The sequence below is a fragment of the Callionymus lyra genome, chromosome 16, assembly GCF_982586985.1.
Source record: "Callionymus lyra chromosome 16, fCalLyr1.hap1.1, whole genome shotgun sequence".
Taxonomy (NCBI): Eukaryota; Metazoa; Chordata; class Actinopteri; order Syngnathiformes; family Callionymidae; genus Callionymus; species Callionymus lyra.
Window position 1 is genome coordinate 25,719,178 of NC_141833.1, and position 21,735 is coordinate 25,740,912.

The 21,735-nt window shown below is 43.7% G+C and overlaps 1 protein-coding gene across 1 annotated transcript in view; it reads right to left on the minus strand.

Moving 5' to 3' along the window:
* Positions 1–1,110: 1,110 nt before the first annotated feature.
* wnt3a (wingless-type MMTV integration site family, member 3A) overlaps positions 1,111–21,735 on the minus strand; it is a 34,103-nt gene continuing 13,478 nt past the window's right edge. The window contains exons 3-4 of the mRNA XM_087810819.1: positions 8,921–9,186; positions 1,111–1,968 (exon numbers count right to left, since the gene is read on the minus strand). Of these exons, the coding sequence (XP_087666945.1) occupies positions 1,489–1,968; positions 8,921–9,186 (746 nt within the window). The 3' untranslated portion in view covers positions 1,111–1,488. The remainder of the gene's footprint in view (positions 1,969–8,920; positions 9,187–21,735) is intronic.

Here is a 21,735-nt window from a genome sequence, read left to right on the forward strand (position 1 = left end):
TGTTTCGTTCCATGAGCTACACATCGTGTGTGTGTGTGTGTGTGTGTGTGTGTGTGTGTGTGTGTGTGTGTGTGTGTGTGTGTGTGTGTGTGTGTGTGTGTGTGTGTGTGTGTGTGTGTGTGTGTGTGTGTGTGTGTGTGTGTGTGTGTGTGTGTGTGTGTCGTCTTTCACTGGGAACGACAGATGATGGTTCAGACGCTCAGAAGAAGAAGGTCAACAGGTTGATCAGGAGCTCTGTGGTTGGAATGAAGCTGGACTCACTGGTGACAGTTGCTGAGAGGAGATCATTGAACAAACTACTGTCCATCATGGATGATGACATCATCCTCTGAACACTGTCATCAGTGAGCAGAGAAGCAGATGAAGCACGAATGCTCCTCCCAGGTGCAACACTAATAGACTCAGGGACTCATTCATCCCTCGGGCTATTAAATTGTACAATTCTGAGTTCAGGGGCAGGAGTGGAGTGAAAGTATCTGGATGTTCTATGTTAGTCTTTGTATCTTTGTTGTTTTTCTTTGATCTATGTTCTTTATCTTTATCTTTAGACTTAGATTGTGTCATCTTGTTCTTCCTCTTTATGTTCTTCTTCTTATTTTATTTTTTATGTATTATTTTTTATTTTTTATTTTATTGTTTATGAAAAATTGCTGGCTATTGGTAAAAAACAATTTCCCGAAGGAGACCTCCTGAGGGATCAATAAAGTTTTACCTTACCTTACCTTACCTTAAGACTCGCTCAGAAAGTTGAGGTTTTTGTCTTTAAGCGTCTGAAGCGTCTCTACGCCTTGAAAGTCATTTTATTCATGAAAAACCATCTTTTTCTCATTGAACTGAACTGAACTGAAGGATCTGCTGCTTCACCGTGAACTGGAAGTTGATGTTGGTGTCAGTAGAGGGCGCTGTGTCTTCAACGGCCGCGGCAGGTATTGCAAAACAACAAACATCGTTTCAGTAAAACTTCGTTTGTTGTTCCACAGAAATGATTTTGCAACTTTTCTTGGCGAGACGCCATCACGCCCCCCATCACGCCCCCCCGCCATCACGCCCCCCCCCGCCACGGTGGGATGCATCAGCTCGTGGTCGCGGCGCGTGGATGCTGTTCAAGAATGCGCTTCCAAGAAACAAAAACCTGCCTCGACTCGTCGGAAAAAGCTGCAACAATCTTTGAAAAATTGTTGCGATTAAGTTAATGGCATTTGGCAGCGAAAACATTTAAGGATGACACAGATTTTTTGTTGGTTGCAGGTGCAGGTGCCGGCACATCTCGAGGCGTGTCGTCCGGAGCGACTCGAGTGAATCACGGAGCTGCTGCTGAAAGAATTCAATCTCAGTCTTCAGCAGAGACTCAGTCGTGCTCACGACCCCCTGCTGGTCAAACACCAATATGGCGCTCGACTCGCGGCTCCTTCCGTCTCTTCTGGTCTCTGGACCCGACATCCCAGTCCAGAGACCCGGTCGTTGAAAAGGTCCCGCCCTCGGTCCCGGTCACTTGCAGGTGTGCACGTCGTAGACGCGCACGCACTCCTGGCAGCTGACGTAGCAGCACCAGTGGAAGATGCAGTGACATTTCTCCTTCCTCCTCTCGGTCCGGGTGTCGTGACCTCTGCCGCAGCACAGAAGGTCGCAGCCGTCGATGCCGTGCGACGTCAGGTTGCAGACGCGCTCGCGGGTCCCGAAGGAGCCGGTCTCCGGGTTGGGGTCGCAGAAGTTGGGCGAGCCCTCGTAGTAGACCAGGTCGCGCTCGCCGGGCGGCTTGAAGTAGTTGTACCTGGGCCTGAGGGTCTCCACCCAGCCCCGGGACTCCCGGTGCTTCTCCACCACCATCTCCGACGCGCTGTCGTACTTGTCCTTCATGTAGTCGCCGATGACCCGGAAGTCGGGCTGAGACCACCAGCAGGTCTTGACCTCGCAGCTGCCCGAGAGCCCGTGACACTTGCACTTGAGGAAGATGTTGTCGTTGAGGGACTGAGGACGAGAAGAAACATCTACAGTTAGATCCAAAAGGTTGAGGGACTGAGGAGAAGAAGAAACATCTACAGTTAGATCCAAAAGGTTGAGGGACTGAGGACGAGAAGAAACATCTACAGTTAGATCCAAAAGGTTGAGGGACTGAGGACGAGAAGAAACATCTACAGTTAGATCTAAAAGGTTGAGGGACTGAGGACGAGAAGAAACATCTACAGTTAGATCCAAAAGGTTGAGGGACTGAGGACGAGAAGAAACATCTACAGTTAGATCCAAAAGGTTGAGGGACTGAGGACGAGAAGAAACATCTACAGTTAGATCTAAAAGGTTGAGGGACTGAGGACGAGAAGAAACATCTACAGTTATATCCAACAAGGTTGAGGGACTGAGGACGAGGAGAAACATCTACAGTTAGATCTAAAAGGTTGATGGACTGAGGACGAGAAGAAACATCTACAGTTAGATCTAAAAGGTTGAGGGACTGAGGACGAGAAGAAACATCTACAGTTAGATCTAAAAGGTTGAGGGACTGAGGACGAGGAGAAACATCTATAGTTATATCCAACAAGGTTGAGGGACTGAGGACGAGAAGAAACATCTACAGTTAGATCTAAAAGGTTGAGGGACTGAGGACGAGAAGAAACATCTACAGTTAGATCTAAAAGGTTGAGGGACTGAGGACGAGAAGAAACATCTACAGTTAGATCTAAAAGGTTGAGGGACTGAGGACGAGAAGAAACATCTACAGTTATATCCAACAAGGTTGAGGGACTGAGGACGAGGAGAAACATCTACAGTTAGATCCAACAAGGTTGAGGGACTGAGGACGAGAAGAAACATCTACAGTTAGATCTAAAATGTTGAGGGACTGAGGACGAGAAGAAACATCTACAGTTAGATCTAAAAGGTTGAGGGACTGAGGACGAGGAGAAACATCTACAGTCAGATCTAAAAGGTTGAGGGACTGAGGACGAGAAGAAACATCTACAGTTAGATCTAAAAGGTTGAGGGACTGAGGACGAGGAGAAACATCTACAGTCAGATCTAAAAGGTTGAGGGACTGAGGACGAGGAGAAACATCTACAGTCAGATCTAAAAGGTTGAGGGACTGAGGACGAGGAGAAACATCTACAGTTATATCCAACAAGGTTGATGGACTGAGGACGAGAAGAAACATCTACAGTTAGATCTAAAAGGTTGAGGGACTGAGGACGAGAAGAAACATCTACAGTTAGATCTAAAAGGTTGAGGGACTGAGGACGAGGAGAAACATCTACAGTCAGATCTAAAAGGTTGAGGGACTGAGGACGAGAAGAAACATCTACAGTTAGATCTAAAAGGTTGAGGGACTGAGGACGAGGAGAAACATCTACAGTCAGATCTAAAAGGTTGAGGGACTGAGGACGAGGAGAAACATCTACAGTTATATCCAACAAGGTTGAGGGACTGAGGACGAGAAGAAACATCTACAGTTAGATCTAAAAGGTTGAGGGACTGAGGACGAGAAGAAACATCTACAGTTAGATCTAAAAGGTTGAGGGACTGAGGACGAGAAGAAACATCTACAGTTATATCCAACAAGGTTGAGGGACTGAGGACGAGGAGAAACATCTACAGTTATATCCAACAAGGTTGAGGGACTGAGGACGAGAAGAAACATCTACAGTTAGATCTAAAAGGTTGAGGGACTGAGGACGAGGAGAAACATCTATAGTTATATCCAACAAGGTTGAGGGACTGAGGACGAGAAGAAACATCTACAGTTAGATCTAAAAGGTTGAGGGACTGAGGACGAGAAGAAACATTTACAGTTAGATCTAAAAGGTTGAGGGACTGAGGACGAGAAGAAACATCTACAGTTAGATCTAAAAGGTTGAGGGACTGAGGACGAGAAGAAACATCTACAGTTATATCCAACAAGGTTGAGGGACTGAGGACGAGGAGAAACATCTACAGTTAGATCCAACAAGGTTGAGGGACTGAGGACGAGAAGAAACATCTACAGTTAGATCTAAAAGGTTGAGGGACTGAGGACGAGGAGAAACATCTACAGTTAGATCCAAAAGGTTGAGGGACTGAGGACGAGAAGAAACATCTACAGTTAGATCTAAAAGGTTGAGGGACTGAGGACGAGAAGAAACATCTACAGTTAGATCCAAAAGGTTGAGGGACTGAGGACGAGAAGAAACATCTACAGTTAGATCCAAAAGGTTGAGGGACTGAGGACGAGAAGAAACATCTACAGTTAGATCTAAAAGGTTGAGGGACTGAGGACGAGAAGAAACATCTACAGTTATATCCAAAAGGTTGAGGGACTGAGGACGAGAAGAAACATCTACAGTTAGATCTAAAAGGTTGAGGGACTGAGGACGAGAAGAAACATCTACAGTTAGATCCAAAAGGTTGAGGGACTGAGGACGAGAAGAAACATCTACAGTTAGATCTAAAAGGTTGAGGGACTGAGGACGAGGAGAAACATCTACAGTTAGATCCAAAAGGTTGAGGGACTGAGGACGAGGAGAAACATCTACAGTAAGATCTAAAAGGTTGAGGGACTGAGGACGAGGAGAAACATCTACAGTTAGATCCAAAAGGTTGAGGGACTGAGGACGAGAAGAAACATCTACAGTTAGATCTAAAAGGTTGAGGGACTGAGGACGAGGAGAAACATCTACAGTTAGATCTAAAAGGTTGAGGGACTGAGGACGAGAAGAAACATCTACAGTTAGATCCAAAAGGTTGAGGGACTGAGGACGAGAAAAAACATCTACAGTTAGATCTAAAAGGTTGAGGGACTGAGGACGAGAAGAAACATCTACAGTTAGATCCAAAAGGTTGAGGGACTGAGGACGAGAAGAAACATCTACAGTTAGATCCAAAAGGTTGAGGGACTGAGGACGAGAAGAAACATCTACAGTTAGATCCAAAAGGTTGAGGGACTGAGGACGAGAAAAAACATCTACAGTTAGATCTAAAAGGTTGAGGGACTGAGGACGAGAAGAAACATCTACAGTTAGATCCAAAAGGTTGAGGGACTGAGGACGAGAAGAAACATCTACAGTTAGATCCAAAAGGTTGAGGGACTGAGGACGAGAAGAAACATCTACAGTTAGATCCAAAAGGTTGAGGGACTGAGGACGAGAAAAAACATCTACAGTTAGATCCAAAAGGTTGAGGGACTGAGGACGAGAAGAAACATCTACAGTTAGATCCAAAAGGTTGAGGGACTGAGGACGAGAAAAAACATCTACAGTTAGATCTAAAAGGTTGAGGGACTGAGGACGAGAAGAAACATCTACAGTTAGATCCAAAAGGTTGAGGGACTGAGGACGAGAAGAAACATCTACAGTTAGATCCAAAAGGTTGAGGGACTGAGGACGAGAAGAAACATCTACAGTTAGATCCAAAAGGTTGAGGGACTGAGGACGAGAAAAAACATCTACAGTTAGATCCAAAAGGTTGAGGGACTGAGGACGAGAAGAAACATCTACAGTTAGATCCAAAAGGTTGAGGGACTGAGGACGAGAAAAAACATCTACAGTTAGATCTAAAAGGTTGAGGGACTGAGGACGAGAAGAAACATCTACAGTTAGATCCAAAAGGTTGAGGGACTGAGGACGAGAAGAAACATCTACAGTTAGATCCAAAAGGTTGAGGGACTGAGGACGAGAAGAAACATCTACAGTTAGATCCAAAAGGTTGAGGGACTGAGGACGAGAAAAAACATCTACAGTTAGATCTAAAAGGTTGAGGGACTGAGGACGAGAAGAAACATCTACAGTTAGATCCAAAAGGTTGAGGGACTGAGGACGAGAAGAAACATCTACAGTTAGATCTAAAAGGTTGAGGGACTGAGGACGAGAAGAAACATCTACAGTTAGATCCAAAAGGTTGAGGGACTGAGGACGAGAAGAAACATCTACAGTTAGATCTAAAAGGTTGAGGGACTGAGGACGAGAAGAAACATCTACAGTTAGATCCAAAAGGTTGAGGGACTGAGGACGAGAAGAAACATCTACAGTTAGATCTAAAAGGTTGAGGGACTGAGGACGAGGAGAAACATCTACAGTAAGATCTAAAAGGTTGAGGGACTGAGGACGAGAAGAAACATCTACAGTTAGATCTAAAAGGTTGAGGGACTGAGGACGAGAAGAAACATCTACAGTTAGATCCAAAAGGTTGAGGGACTGAGGACGAGAAGAAACATCTACAGTTAGATCTAAAAGGTTGAGGGACTGAGGACGAGAAGAAACATCTACAGTTAGATCCAAAAGGTTGAGGGACTGAGGACGAGAAGAAACATCTACAGTTAGATCTAAAAGGTTGAGGGACTGAGGACGAGGAGAAACATCTACAGTTAGATCTAAAAGGTTGAGGGACTGAGGACGAGGAGAAACATCTACAGTTAGATCTAAAAGGTTGAGGGACTGAGGACGAGAAGAAACATCTACAGTTAGATCTAAAAGGTTGAGGGACTGAGGACGAGGAGAAACATCTACAGTTAGATCCAAGAGTCAATCATTGATGATGGTCGTAAAGGAACCGTCGACTCGTCACAGCTGCTGCTACTGACTGTGATTAAAGTCATTAAAGTTGTAAAAACATTCCTTAAATACTGGCCCGGACTCTGGCGGTTGAGAGTCAAGACCAGGAACATGTTCAGGATCAAAACTAGTGATGAGTCAAAGCTTCAGAAACGATGAAACGTTTACAAACAAAGGATTTTTTATTTTATTTGTTTGTTTTCATGTCTAAACCAGAAGGATGTGTCTCGCCTGCAGTTGATACAAAACTCTGCAGCCAGAATTCTGACCCGCTCTAGTAGAAGAACTCACATTTCTCCTTCAAACTCTTCACTGGCTTCCAGTTTCTTTCAGGATCAACTTTAAAATTCTGGTTCTTACTTTCAGATCTATTCATGGTCAGACCTTCATGATCTGATCCAGCCTTACACCCCAGCTCGGGCTCTGAGGTCTGTGGATCAGAATCTGCTGATGGTTCCTGAACTTCTGGACCAGAGGAGAGAAATTCTTCCAGACTGTTGCTCCTAAGCTTTGGAACCATCTCTGTGTTTGATGATCTACTGACTCCTTCAAGAAACATCTGTGTTTGATGATCTACTGACTCCTTCAAGAAACATCTGTGTTTGATGATCTACTGACTCCTTCAAGAAACATCTGTGTTTGATGATCTACTGACTCCTTCAAGAAACATCTCTGTGTTTGATGATCTACTGACTCCTTCAAGAAACATCTGTGTTTGATGATCTACTGACTCCTTCAAGAAACATCTGTGTTTGATGATCTACTGACTCCTTCAAGAAACATCTGTGTTTGATGATCTACTGACTCCTTCAAGAAACATCTGTGTTTGATGATCTACTGACTCCTTCAAGAAAAATCTCTGTGTTTGATGATCTACTGACTCCTTCAAGAAACATCTGTGTTTGATGATCTACTGACTCCTTCAAGAAACATCTGTGTGTTTGATGATCTACTGACTCCTTCAAGAAACATCTGTGTTTGATGATCTACTGACTCCTTCAAGAAACATCTGTGTTTGATGATCTACTGACTCCTTCAAGAAACATCTCTGTGTTTGATGATCTACTGACTCCTTCAAGAAACATCTGTGTTTGATGATCTACTGACTCCTTCAAGAAACATCTCTGTGTTTGATGATCTACTGACTCCTTCAAGAAACATCTGTGTTTGATGATCTACTGACTCCTTCAAGAAACATCTGTGTTTGATGATCTACTGACTCCTTCAAGAAACATCTGTGTTTGATGATCTACTGACTCCTTCAAGAAACATCTGTGTTTGATGATCTACTGACTCCTTCAAGAAAAATCTGTGTTTGATGATCTACTGACTCCTTCAAGAAACATCTGTGTTTGATGATCTACTGACTCCTTCAAGAAACATCTGTGTTTGATGATCTACTGACTCCTTCAAGAAACATCTGTGTTTGATGATCTACTGACTCCTTCAAGAAACATCTGTGTTTGATGATCTACTGACTCCTTCAAGAAACATCTGTGTTTGATGATCTACTGACTCCTTTAAGAAACATCTGTGTTTGATGATCTACTGACTCCTTCAAGAAACATCTGTGTTTGATGATCTACTGACTCCTTCAAGAAACATCTCTGTGTTTGATGATCTACTGACTCCTTCAAGAAACATCTGTGTTTGATGATCTACTGACTCCTTCAAGAAACATGTGTGTTTGATGATCTACTGACTCCTTCAAGAAACATCTGTGTTTGATGATCTACTGACTCCTTCAAGAAACATCTGTGTTTGATGATCTACTGACTCCTTCAAGAAACATCTGTGTTTGATGATCTACTGACTCCTTCAAGAAACATCTGTGTTTGATGATCTACTGACTCCTTCAAGAAACATCTGTGTTTGATGATCTACTGACTCCTTCAAGAAACATCTGTGTTTGATGATCTACTGACTCCTTCAAGAAACATCTGTGTTTGATGATCTACTGACTCCTTCAAGAAACACCTCAAGACACTTTTATTTGATTCTCTGAGACTCTTTTGTTTATCTTGATCTTTTAAGTATATATTTTATTGAATATTGTTTTGATTGTTTAAGTTCTTTGTGACCCTGGTCTGGAAAATCTCTGTATAAATCCGAATGACTTACTTACTTATTTAAAAATGTCTATCCCAGTGAGTCGGGGTGCGAGGCAGGGGGCACTCTGGTGTCAGTAGTCACAGAAGTCTTTGAGACCACAGTTCCAGGTGGAATCGAACCTACAATCTTCTTGACTTGTGAGCCGTCATTGCCGTGACCTCACAGAGGTCAGGGTCAGACAAAGGTCCAAACGTGGCCTCAGGGCTGCGTAATGAGTCTCTACCATGTGACCTGAGGTCAGGTCCAGGTGACCCGTACATCCACCTTAACAACCATAACTACTCGTCACGACTTACGATTCTTCCCGCCTCGTTGTTGTGGCGGTTCATGGCCGAGCGAGCGTCCGGCCGGTTCTCCCTGGCGTCGGCGAACTCCCGGGACACCATCCCTCCGAAGTCCACGTCCTCGCTGCAGCCGCCCCACTTCCAGCCCTCGCCCGGGGGGCCCTTGTGTCGGCTGTCGCAGCCGCAGATGGTGGCGGACCCCTCGGCGCACGCCCGCGTCACGGCGAAGGCCACGCCTGCCGAGGCGATGGCGTGAACGAACGCCGACTCCCGTGTGGCTGGAGAGAGAAACACAAACCTTCAAACTCTGAACCGTCGACGGCGATCAATAGTTATTACATTAACTGCAGGTGATCAGGAGCTTCAGGTGTTGCAATGCATCATGGGACGTGTGTATTGAACATGTATAGAACATAGAGAATGTTACATTCCAAAAAATCAATAACGCAAATCTCTATATGAAGATAAGGAGCCAAGGCCTTCAGTTGTCAAGCACCTCTGGACCCTGCACGGTTCTCTTCAATTCCATCCATCCATCCATCCATCCATCCATCCATCCATCCACTCATCCATTCATCCATCCATCCATCCATCCATCCATCCACCCATCCATCCCTCCCTCCCTCCCTCCCTCCCTCCCTCCATCCATCCATCCATCCATCATCCATCCATCCATCCATCCATCCATCCACTCATCCACCCATCCATCCATCCATCCACTCATCCATCCATCCATCCATCCATCCACTCATCCACCCATCCATCCATCCATCCACTCATCCATCCATCCATCCATCCATCCACCCATCCATCCATCCCTCCCTCCCTCCCTCCCTCCCTCCCTCCCTCCCTCCCTCCATCCATCCATCATCCATCCATCCATCCATCCATCCACCCATCATCCATCCATCCATCCACTCATCCACCCATCCATCCATCCATCCACTCATCCACCCATCCATCCATCCATCCATCCATCCATCCATCCATCATCCATCATCCATCCATCCATCCATCATCCATCATCCATCCATCATCCATCCATCCATCCATCCATCCATCCATCCACTCATCCATCCACTCATCCATCCATCCATCCACCCATCCATCCATCCATCCACTCATCCATCAACCCATCCATCAACCCATCCATCCATCCATCCATCCATCCATCCACTCATCCATCAACCCATCCATCCATCCATCCACTCATCCATCAACCCATCCATCCATCCATCCATCCATCCATCCATCCATCCATCCATCCATCCATCCATCCATCCATCATCCATCCATCCATCCATCCATCCATCCATCCATCCATCCATCCATCCATCCATCATCCATCCATCCATCCATCATCCATCATCCATCATCCATCCATCCATCATCCATCATCCATCATCCATCCATCATCCATCATCCATCCATCCATCCATCATCCATCCATCCATCCATCCATCCATCCATCATCCATCCATCCATCCATCATCCATCCATCCATCCATCCATCCATCCATCATCCATTCATCCATCCATCCATTATCCATCATCCATCCATCCATCCATCATCCATCATCCATCATCCATCCATCCATCATCCATCATCCATCATCCATCATCCATCATCCATCCATCATCCATCATCCCTCCCTCCATCCATCCATCCATCCATCAATACATAAACTCTGTAAAGAGGAAATAAAAGTCCAACATATTTACACATGAATCCGAAATATTCAACACAAAATTGAAGAATTATTTCCATGAGACTTGAATTGCAAAATAAAATAATTCTTCTTCTCCTTCTTCTTCTTCTTCTTCATGTTTTTTTGTTCCCTGGATGTTCAGAGTTACAATGATTTTCTGTGCTTCCGCTGGAATGTTGCAGTCGCCGTTGACCTGGATGACGTAACGCCCGCTAAAGTGCAAGCTAACGTGTCGTGCCTGAACATCTATCGTCACGCCTGCGAAGGAGGCGGCGAGGTCTTTGTCTGAGGAGCACATAGTTGACTCGTGACTCAGGGCTTCAGAGGAAGACTCGACCCTGACAGGCCTATAATTAACCGACTCAATTAGGCTCTTGAAAGAAACCACAGCATCACGGATCCACCGTCCGGCAGGAGGACCTGGAGCTGACACACACCGGCGGAGATGTTCCTGAGCTCACAGAAGTCCTGCTTGTGTCGGGGATGAAAGAGAGAAGGAGGGTTCGGAGCCGGGCCGGGCTCCTCCCTCGAGCAGGTTCCAACCAGTTCCAGGACTAAAGGGCATTAGAAGGAACGATGCGAGAGAAAAGACCTACTGTCGTCCTCGCCGCCCACTTCTCTGGCTTCTGTACTTTCAAACCATCTCCACGAGTCCTTCAGCAGATCCAGGACTCACGGGGTCCCTGCACACGGACCTTCTTCCAGGAACCTGTGCAGGTCTCGCCCGCTGGGGGTCGAACCCCCTTTTGTGCTGCCACTGTCACGCCGCGTTAGCCTCACAATGTCGCCCCATATTTGATATGAAATTTGCGCGGGCGGTGATTAGTGGGGTTCAGTCATAGCAACACAGAAGTATGTGGACCTGGTGTCGCTCGACGGGGAAATCCTCCTTTCAGGGCTTGAATAAAACAATCTGGAGGGCGTGTGAATCGGGAAAAGCACTTTTTCTCTCCGGCTTAATCTCGCGGCCGCGACGATATTGTGCTGGCGGCGGCGCCCAGCGGGGGGCGGGGCTAAGGTCCCCCCGTCAACGGCGTGGACCGAACCCCTTCTTTTTCTGCGGCCCCCCGAGTCAATGACACGCCGTTGAGCGAGCGCTTCCTCCCCCGGCGAGGCCGACATACGCGAGACTCGGAGCTCGTCGTAAATAGTTACACTTTCTCATCCTGGGGTCAGAGGTCGTAACCCGCGTCCCCCTGACCCTTCTTTTCCTGCTCGGCTGCCGCGGTGCCTTTGAGCAGAGGGTGGTTCAGGCATGCAGGTCCGGTGAGTCAGCACCGGTGTTACGAAAGATCTCCAGGTCCAGACGGTTCTGGAGTCGCGGCTCCGACGGCCTGCGCGCGCCCCTGGCTAGCTGGGAGCGCGGGTTCAGTGCAGCCGCTGCATGTTTTGACACCAGATGTATTCAGATGAGAGGTTCTGACGCAGACGTGGCCTCGAGCGACTCAGGATCAGGGTGTGGATGGAAGAAGAAACATCATCAGACAGTTTTCTACACGAGAGGAAAACAATCGGAGTTTTTAACTTTTCTGTCGACACCCGAGGCTTTTGTTATCAACCTTCGACACGAAGCAACATCAGAGACTCACAAAGATACTTTGATGAAAAGATACTTTGATGAAAAGATACTTTGATGAAAAGATACTTTTACTCTGGAACCAGACGTGGACGTTACTGAGTTTAAAACATCAGATATGAAAGTCATGAAGTCGTTCTTAACATAAAAGAATCTTTAGGTCACTTTTAAAACAGTGTTTGACTCGATGAAGTTGAAGGTTCAACTCTATAAATCCTTCACTATAAACTCTTTATTAAGTTATTTTGACTTCAGTTGTTATACTTATTATTATTTTATTATTACTATTATTCTTGTTTCTGCTATCATTTGATCTGATGTCTGTAAGTTGATCTAATGTTCGTTCAATCTTGACGACTCAAAACTACTTCATCTGGAGAAGATTTAAGTTTTCTTTTCTCATCATTTAAACAAGGTAGTTAGTTAATATTGTTGTATTATTGTATTATTGTACATTTTGTATTTTAAAGGATTTAAAATTATATATATCATATTTTTAAATAGTTAATAGTCAATAAGTCGATAAATATGTCAAATGATGGTTTGAAAAAGTATCTTAAAAGAGTCCCCTCTTGATCTTCTCTGTAGATCTTCATGATCTTCTGGTCTCTGTAGATCTTCATGATCTTCTCTGTAGATCTTCATGATCTTCTCTGTAGATCTTCTTGATCTTCTCTGTAGAACTTCATGATCTTCTGGTCTCTGTAGATCTTCATGATCTTCTGGTCTCTGTAGATCTTCATGATCTTCTCTGTAGATCTTCTTGATCTTCTCTGTAGATCTTCTTGATCTTCTCTGTAGAACTTCATGATCTTCTCGTCTCTGTAGATCTTCATGATCTTGTAGTCTCTGTAGATCTTGGTGATCTTCTGGTCTCTGTATATCTTCATGATCTTCTCATCTCTGTAGATCTTCATGATCTTCTAGTCTCTGTAGATCTTCATGATCTTCTCTGTAGAGCTTCATGATCTTCTCATCTCTGTAGATCTTCATGATCTTCTGGTCTCTGTAGATCTTCATGATCTTCTCGTCTCTGTAGATCTTCATGATCTTCTAGTCTCTGTAGAACTTCATGATCTTCTGGTCTCTGTAGATCTTCATGATCTTCTGGTCTCTGTAGATCTTCATGATCTTCTGGTCTCTGTAGATCGTCATGATCTTCTCTGTAGATCTTCATGATCTTCTAGTCTCTGTAGATCTTCATGATCTTCTGGTCTCTGTAGATCTTCATGATCTTATGGTCTCTGTAGATCTTCATGATCTTCTCTGTAGATCTTCATGATCTTCTTGTCTCTGTAGATCTTCATGATCTTCTTGTCTCTGTAGATCGTCATGATCTTCTCTGTAGATCTTCATGATCTTCTCTGTAGATCTTCATGATCTTCTCTGTAGATCGTCATGATCTTCTCTGTAGATCTTCATGATCTTCTCGGTAGATCGTCATGATCTTCTCTGTAGATCTTCATGATCTTCTCTGTAGATCTTCATGATCTTCTCTGAGGATCTTCTCCAGCATCATGTAACAAAGCGGCGCCGACAGACTGCGGTGTGAAAGGCAGACGAACAGACAAAGCTTCGCTCGCACCCTCAGCACCGACATCAATCACCGACCAATGGCAGCGACGCTGGCGGCGACTAAACCTCAAAGGGCAGGAGCCCCGAGTCACTCGACCGCCACAAAGACTCTTAATCCAGACACTTTGACCTCCGGCTCTACTGAGGCTCTCGCTGACCTTAATCCAATCAAAACGATTCACTGAAGCTCAGCAGGTCGTGGTGCAGGCGAGTCATGAGTCACAATGAGTCGCTTCTTTACGACCCGGAGTTGATTAAAAAACAATCCAACTGTCAATCATTCTGACGCGACATCTCTTCCTCTCGTGATGAAACAAATATACATATAAACCTGAGGTATCACCTGCACAGGTAAATACTTTCTCATTTTCCTTCTGTGCTTGTTTACTCCGAGTTCTCCAGTTTCCTCCCAAAGTCCAAGAACATACAGAGTTTAATTGAAAGTGTGTGTGTGTGTGTGTGTGTGTGTGTGTGTGTGTGTGTGTTTGTACATGGTTGTGTATCTCAGTGTCTCTGTTACCGACAAGGGATCTTTTCAGGCAGTCTTCTGCCTCTCACCCCGAGTAGCTGGGATAAATTCCACCCCTCCCGACCCCCCCTAGCCTATGCTAGAAGTTTAGCATCAGCTAAGCTAGTTAGCATGTTCGGGCTCGTACAAAACGAATGTATAGATCGTATAAAATCAATGAAGCAACTTCAATAAAACAACAATGGTTTGAACGACTGTAACGCTGACGAAACACCTCGTTCCAAAAACTTTGATAAAAAAGATTTAAATTCTATTTGTTCAACACGTCTCAGTGCCACAGGTTTAAAACTGAGTAAAGACATTAAAAACAAGAGAAAAAAACACAACATTATTAAAAGTTTTTCTCAAAAGGCAGGTCTTGAGTCGTAGCAACCCTAAAACAATTGATCACTGACCTTTGACCCTTGTGGACATACATAATTTTCACTGAAGACTTTGATATATTTTAGATCCAGTCTCGTGTTCTATGTTTCCAGGGGTTCTGATCCGACGCGTGCGCAGCAGCAGTTAATACCATACACGTGGTTTCAACACAAACATTGTCATTAAATGTAAAACAGTGACTTGTTGTTGAAACAACAACATAAACAAGATAATACGTGATTCAGTCGTGGTTATATACACACACATACGTGATCCAGGTGTGGTTATATACACACACATACGTGATCCAGGTGTGGTTATATACACACACATACGTGATCCAGTCGTGGTTATATACACACACATACGTGATCCAGTCGTGGTTATATACATACACATACGTGATCCAGGTGTGGTTATATACATACACATACGTGATCCAGTCGTGGTTATATACATACACATACGTGATCCAGTCGTGGTTATATACATACACATACGTGATCCAGGTGTGGTTATATACACACACATACGTGATCCAGGTGTGGTTATATACACACACATACGTGATCCAGGTGTGGTTATATACACACACATACGTGATCCAGTCGTGGTTATATACACACACATACGTGATCCAGTCGTGGTTATATACATACACATACGTGATCCAGGTGTGGTTATATACATACACATACGTGATCCAGTCGTGGTTATATACATACACATACGTGATCCAGTCGTGGTTATATACACACACATACGTGATCCAGTCGTGGTTATATACACACACATACGTGATCCAGTCGTGGTTATATACACACACATACGTGATCCAGTCGTGGTTATATACACACACATATGCGATCCAGGTGTGGTTATATACATACACATACGTGATCCAGTGGTGGTTATATACACACACATACGTGATCCAGGTGTGGTTATATACACACACATACGTGATCCAGGTGTGGTTATATACACACACATACGTGATCCAGTCGTGGTTATATACACACACATACGTGATCCAGTGGTAGTTATATACACACACATACGTGATCCAGTCGTGGTTATATACACACACATACGTGATCCAGGTGTGGTTATATACACACACATACGTGATCCAGTCGTGGTTATATACACACACATACGTGATCCAGTCGTGGTTATATACACACACATACGTGATCCAGTCGTGGTTATATACACACACATACGTGATCCAGGTGTGGTTATATACACACACATACGTGATCCAGTCGTGGTTATATACACACACATACGTGATCCAGTCGTGGTTATATACACACACATACGTGATCCAGTCGTGGTTATATACACACACATACGTGATCCAGGTGTGGTTATATACACACACATATGTGATCCAGTCGTGGTTATATACACACACATACGTGATCCAGTCGTGGTTATATACACACACATACATGATCCAGTCGTGGTTATATACACACACATACTTGATCCAGTCGTGGTTATATACACACACATACGTGATCCAGTCGTGGTTATATACACAAACATACGTGATCCAGTCGTGGCGACACATACGTGATCCAGGTGTGGTTATATACATACACATACGTGATCCAGTCGTGGTTATATACACAAACATACGTGATCCAGTCGTGGCGACACATACGTGATCCAGGTGTGGTTATATACATACACATATGTGATCCAGGTGTGGTTATATACACACACATACGTGATCCAGTCGTGGTTATATACACACACATACGTGATCCAGTCGTGGTTATATACACACACATACGTGATCCAGGTGTGGTTATATACACACACATACGTGATCCAGTCGTGGTTATATACACACACATACGTGATCCAGTCGTGGTTATATACACACACATACGTGATCCAGTCGTGGTTATATACACACACATACGTGATCCAGTCGTGGTTATATACACACACATACGTGATCCAGTCGTGGTTATATACACACACATACGTGATCCAGTCGTGGCGACACATACGTGATCCAGGTGTGGTTATATACACACACATACGTGATCCAGTCGTGGTTATATACACACACATACGTGATCCAGTCGTGGTTATATACACACACATACGTGATCCAGTCGTGGAGACACATACGTGATCCAGGTGTGGTTATATACACACACATACGTGATCCAGTCGTGGCGACACATACGTGATCCAGGTGTGGTTATATACACACACATACGTGATCCAGGTGTGGTTATATACACAAACATACGTGATCCAGTCGTGGTTATATACACACACATACGTGATCCAGGTGTGGTTATATACACACACATACGTAATCCAGTCGTGGTTATATACACACACATACGTGATCCAGTCGTGGTTATATACACACACATATGTGATCCAGTCGTGGCGACACATACGTGATCCAGGTGTGGTTATATACACACACATACGTGATCCAGTCGTGGCGACACATACGTGATCCAGGTGTGGTTATATACACACACATACGTGATCCAGGTGTGGTTATGTACACACTCATACGTGATCCAGTCGTGGTTATATACATACACATACGTGATCCAGTCGTGGTTATATACACACACATACGTGATCCAGTCGTGGTTATATACACACACATACGTGATCCAGTCGTGGTTATATACACACACATACATGATCCAGTCGTGGTTATATACACACATACGTGATCCAGTCGTGGTTATATACACACACATACGTGATCCAGTCGTGGTTATATACACACACATACGTGATCCAGTCGTGGTTATATACACACACATACGTGATCCAGTCGTGGTTATATACACACACATACATGATCCAGTCGTGGTTAAATACACACACATACGTGATCCAGTCGTGGTTATATACATACACATACGTGATCCAGTCGTGGCGACACATACGTGATCCAGTCGTGGTTATATACACACACATACGTGATCCAGGTGTGGTTATATACACACACATACGTGATCCAGTCGTGGTTATATACACACACATACGTGATCCAGTCGTGGTTATATACACACACATACGTGATCCAGTCGTGGCGACACATACGTGATCCAGGTGTGGTTATATACACACACATACGTGATCCAGTCGTGGTTATATACACACACATACGTGATCCAGTCGTGGCGACACATACGTGATCCAGGTGTGGTTATATACACACACATACGTAATCCAGTCGTGGTTATATACACACACATACGTGATCCAGTCGTGGTTATATACACACACATACGTGATCCAGTCGTGGTTATATACACATACAGTACGTGATCCAGGTGTGGTTATATACACACACATACGTAATCCAGTCGTGGTTATATACACACACATACGTGATCCAGTCGTGGTTATATACACACACATACGTGATCCAGTCGTGGCGACACATATGTGATCCAGGTGTGGTTATATACACACACATACGTAATCCAGTCGTGGTTATATACACACACATACGTGATCCAGTCGTGGTTATATACACACACATACGTGATCCAGTCGTGGCGACACATACGTGATCCAGGTGTGGTTATATACACACACATACGTGATCCAGTCGTCGTTATATACACACACATACGTGATCCAGTCGTGGCGACACATACGTGATCCAGGTGTGGTTATATACACACACATACGTAATCCAGTCGTGGTTATATACACACACATACGTGATCCAGTCGTGGTTATATACACACACATACGTGATCCAGTCGTGGCGACACATACGTGATCCAGGTGTGGTTATATACACACACATACGTGATCCAGTCGTGGCGACACATACGTGATCCAGGTGTGGTTATATACACACACATACGTGATCCAGTCGTGGTTATATACACACACATACGTGATCCAGTCGTGGTTATATACACACACATACGTGATCCAGTCGTGGTTATATACACACACATACGTGATCCAGTCGTGGTTATATACACACACATACGTGATCCAGGTGTGGTTATGTACACACTCATATGTGATCCAGTCGTGGTTATATACATACACATACGTGATCCAGTCGTGGCGACACATACGTGATCCAGTCGTGGTTATATACACACACATACGTGATCCAGTCGTGGTTATATACATACACGTACGTGATCCAGTCGTGGCGACACATATGTGATCCAGTCGTGGTTATATACACACACATACGTGATCCAGTCGTGGTTATATACACACACATACGTGATCCAGTCGTGGTTATATACACACACATACGTGATCCAGTCGTGGTTATATACACACACATACGTGATCCAGTCGTGGTTATATACACACACATACGTGATCCAGTCGTGGTTATATACATACACATACGTGATCCAGTCGTGGTTATATACACACACGTACGTGATCCAGTCGTGGTTATATACATACACATACGTGATCCAGTCGTGGTTATATACACACACATACGTGATCCAGTCGTGGTTACATACACACACATACGTGATCCAGGTGTGGTTATATACACACACATACGTGATCCAGTCGTGGTTATATACACACACATACGTGATCCAGTCGTGGTTATATACACACACATACGTGATCCAGTCGTGGTTATATACATACACATACGTGATCCAGTCGTGGTTATATACACACACGTACGTGATCCAGTCGTGGTTATATACACACACATACGTGATCCAGTCGTGGTTATATACACACACATACGTGATCCAGTCGTGGTTACATACACACACATACGTGATCCAGGTGTGGTTATATACACACACATACGTGATCCAGGTGTGGTTACATACACACACATACGTGATCCAGTCGTGGTTACATACACACACATACGTGATCCAGTCGTGGTTATATACACACACATACGTGATCCAGGTGTGGTTACATACACACACATACGTGATCCAGGTGTGGTTACATACACACACATACGTGATCCAGTCGTGGTTACATACACACACATACGTGATCCAAGTGTGGTTACATACACACACATACGTGATCCAGTTCTATATCCATGGTTACATACACACACATACGTGATCCAGTTCTATATCCATGGTTACATACACACACATACGTGATCCAGTTCTATATCCATGGTTACATACACACACATACGTGATCCAGTTCTATATCCATGGTTATATACACACACATACGTGATCCAGTTCTATATCCATGGTTATATACATACACATACGTGATCCAGTTCTATATCCATGGTTACATACACACACATACGTGATCCAGTTCTATATCCATGGTTACATACACACACATACGTGATCCAGTTCTATATCCATGGTTATATACACACACATACGTGATCCAGTTCTATATCCATGGTTACATACACACACATACGTGATCCAGTTCTATATCCATGGTTACATACACACACATACGTGATCCAGTTCTATATCCATGGTTATATACATACACATACGTTACCAGTTCTATATCCATGGTTATATACACACACATACGTGATCCAGTTCTATATCCATGGTTATATACACACACATACGTGATCCAGTTCTATATCCATGGTTACATACACACACATACGTGATCCAGTTCTATATCCATGGTTACATACACACACATACGTGATCCAGTTCTATATCCATGGTTATATACACACACATACGTGATCCAGTTCTATATCCATGGTTATATATACACACATACGTGATCCAGTTCTATATCCATGGTTACATACACACACATACGTGATCCAGTTCTATATCCATGGTTACATACACACACATACGTGATCCAGTTCTATATCCATGGTTATATACACACACATACGTGATCCAGTTCTATATCCATGCTTACATACACACACATACGTGATCCAGTTCTATATCCATGGTTATATACATACACATACGTGATCCAGTTCTATATCCATGGTTATATACATACACATACGTGATCCAGTTCTATATCCATGGTTACATACACACACATACGTGATCCAGTTCTATATCCATGGTTATATACATACACATACGTGATCCAGTTCTATATCCATGGTTATATATACACACATACGTGATCCAGTTCTATATCCATGGTTATATATACACACATACGTGATCCAGTTCTATATCCATGGTTATATACATACACATACGTGATCCAGTTCTATATCCATGGTTATATACATACACATACGTGATCCAGTTCTATATCCATGGTTATATACACACACATACGTGATCCAGTTCTATATCCATAGTTATATACACACACATACGTGATCCAGTTCTATATCCATGGTTATATACACACACATACGTGATCCAGTTCTATATCCATGGCTATATAAACACACATACGTGATCCAGTTCTATATCCATGGTTATATACACACACATACGTGATCCAGTTCTATATCCATGGTTACATACACACACATACGTGATCCAGTTCTATATCCATGGTTACATACACACACATACGTGATCCAGTTCTATATCCATGGTTATATACACACATACGTGATCCAGTTCTATATCCATGGTTATATACACACACATACGTGATCCAGTTCTATATCCATGGTTATATACACACACATACATGATCCAGTTCTATATCCATGGTTATATACACACACATACGTGATCCAGTTCTATATCCATGGTTACATACACACACATACGTGATCCAGTTCTATATCCATGGTTACATACACACACATACGTGATCCAGTTCTATATCCATGGTTACATACACACACATACGTGATCCAGTTCTATATCCATGGTTATATACACACACATACGTGATCCATTTCTATATCCATGGTTACATACACACACATACGTGATCCAGTTCTATATCCATGGTTATATACACACACATACGTGATCCAGTTCTATATCCATGGTTATATACACACACATACGTGATCCAGTTCTATATCCATGGTTATATACACACACATACGTGATCCAGTTCTATATCCATGGTTACATACACACACATACGTGATCCAGTTCTATATCCA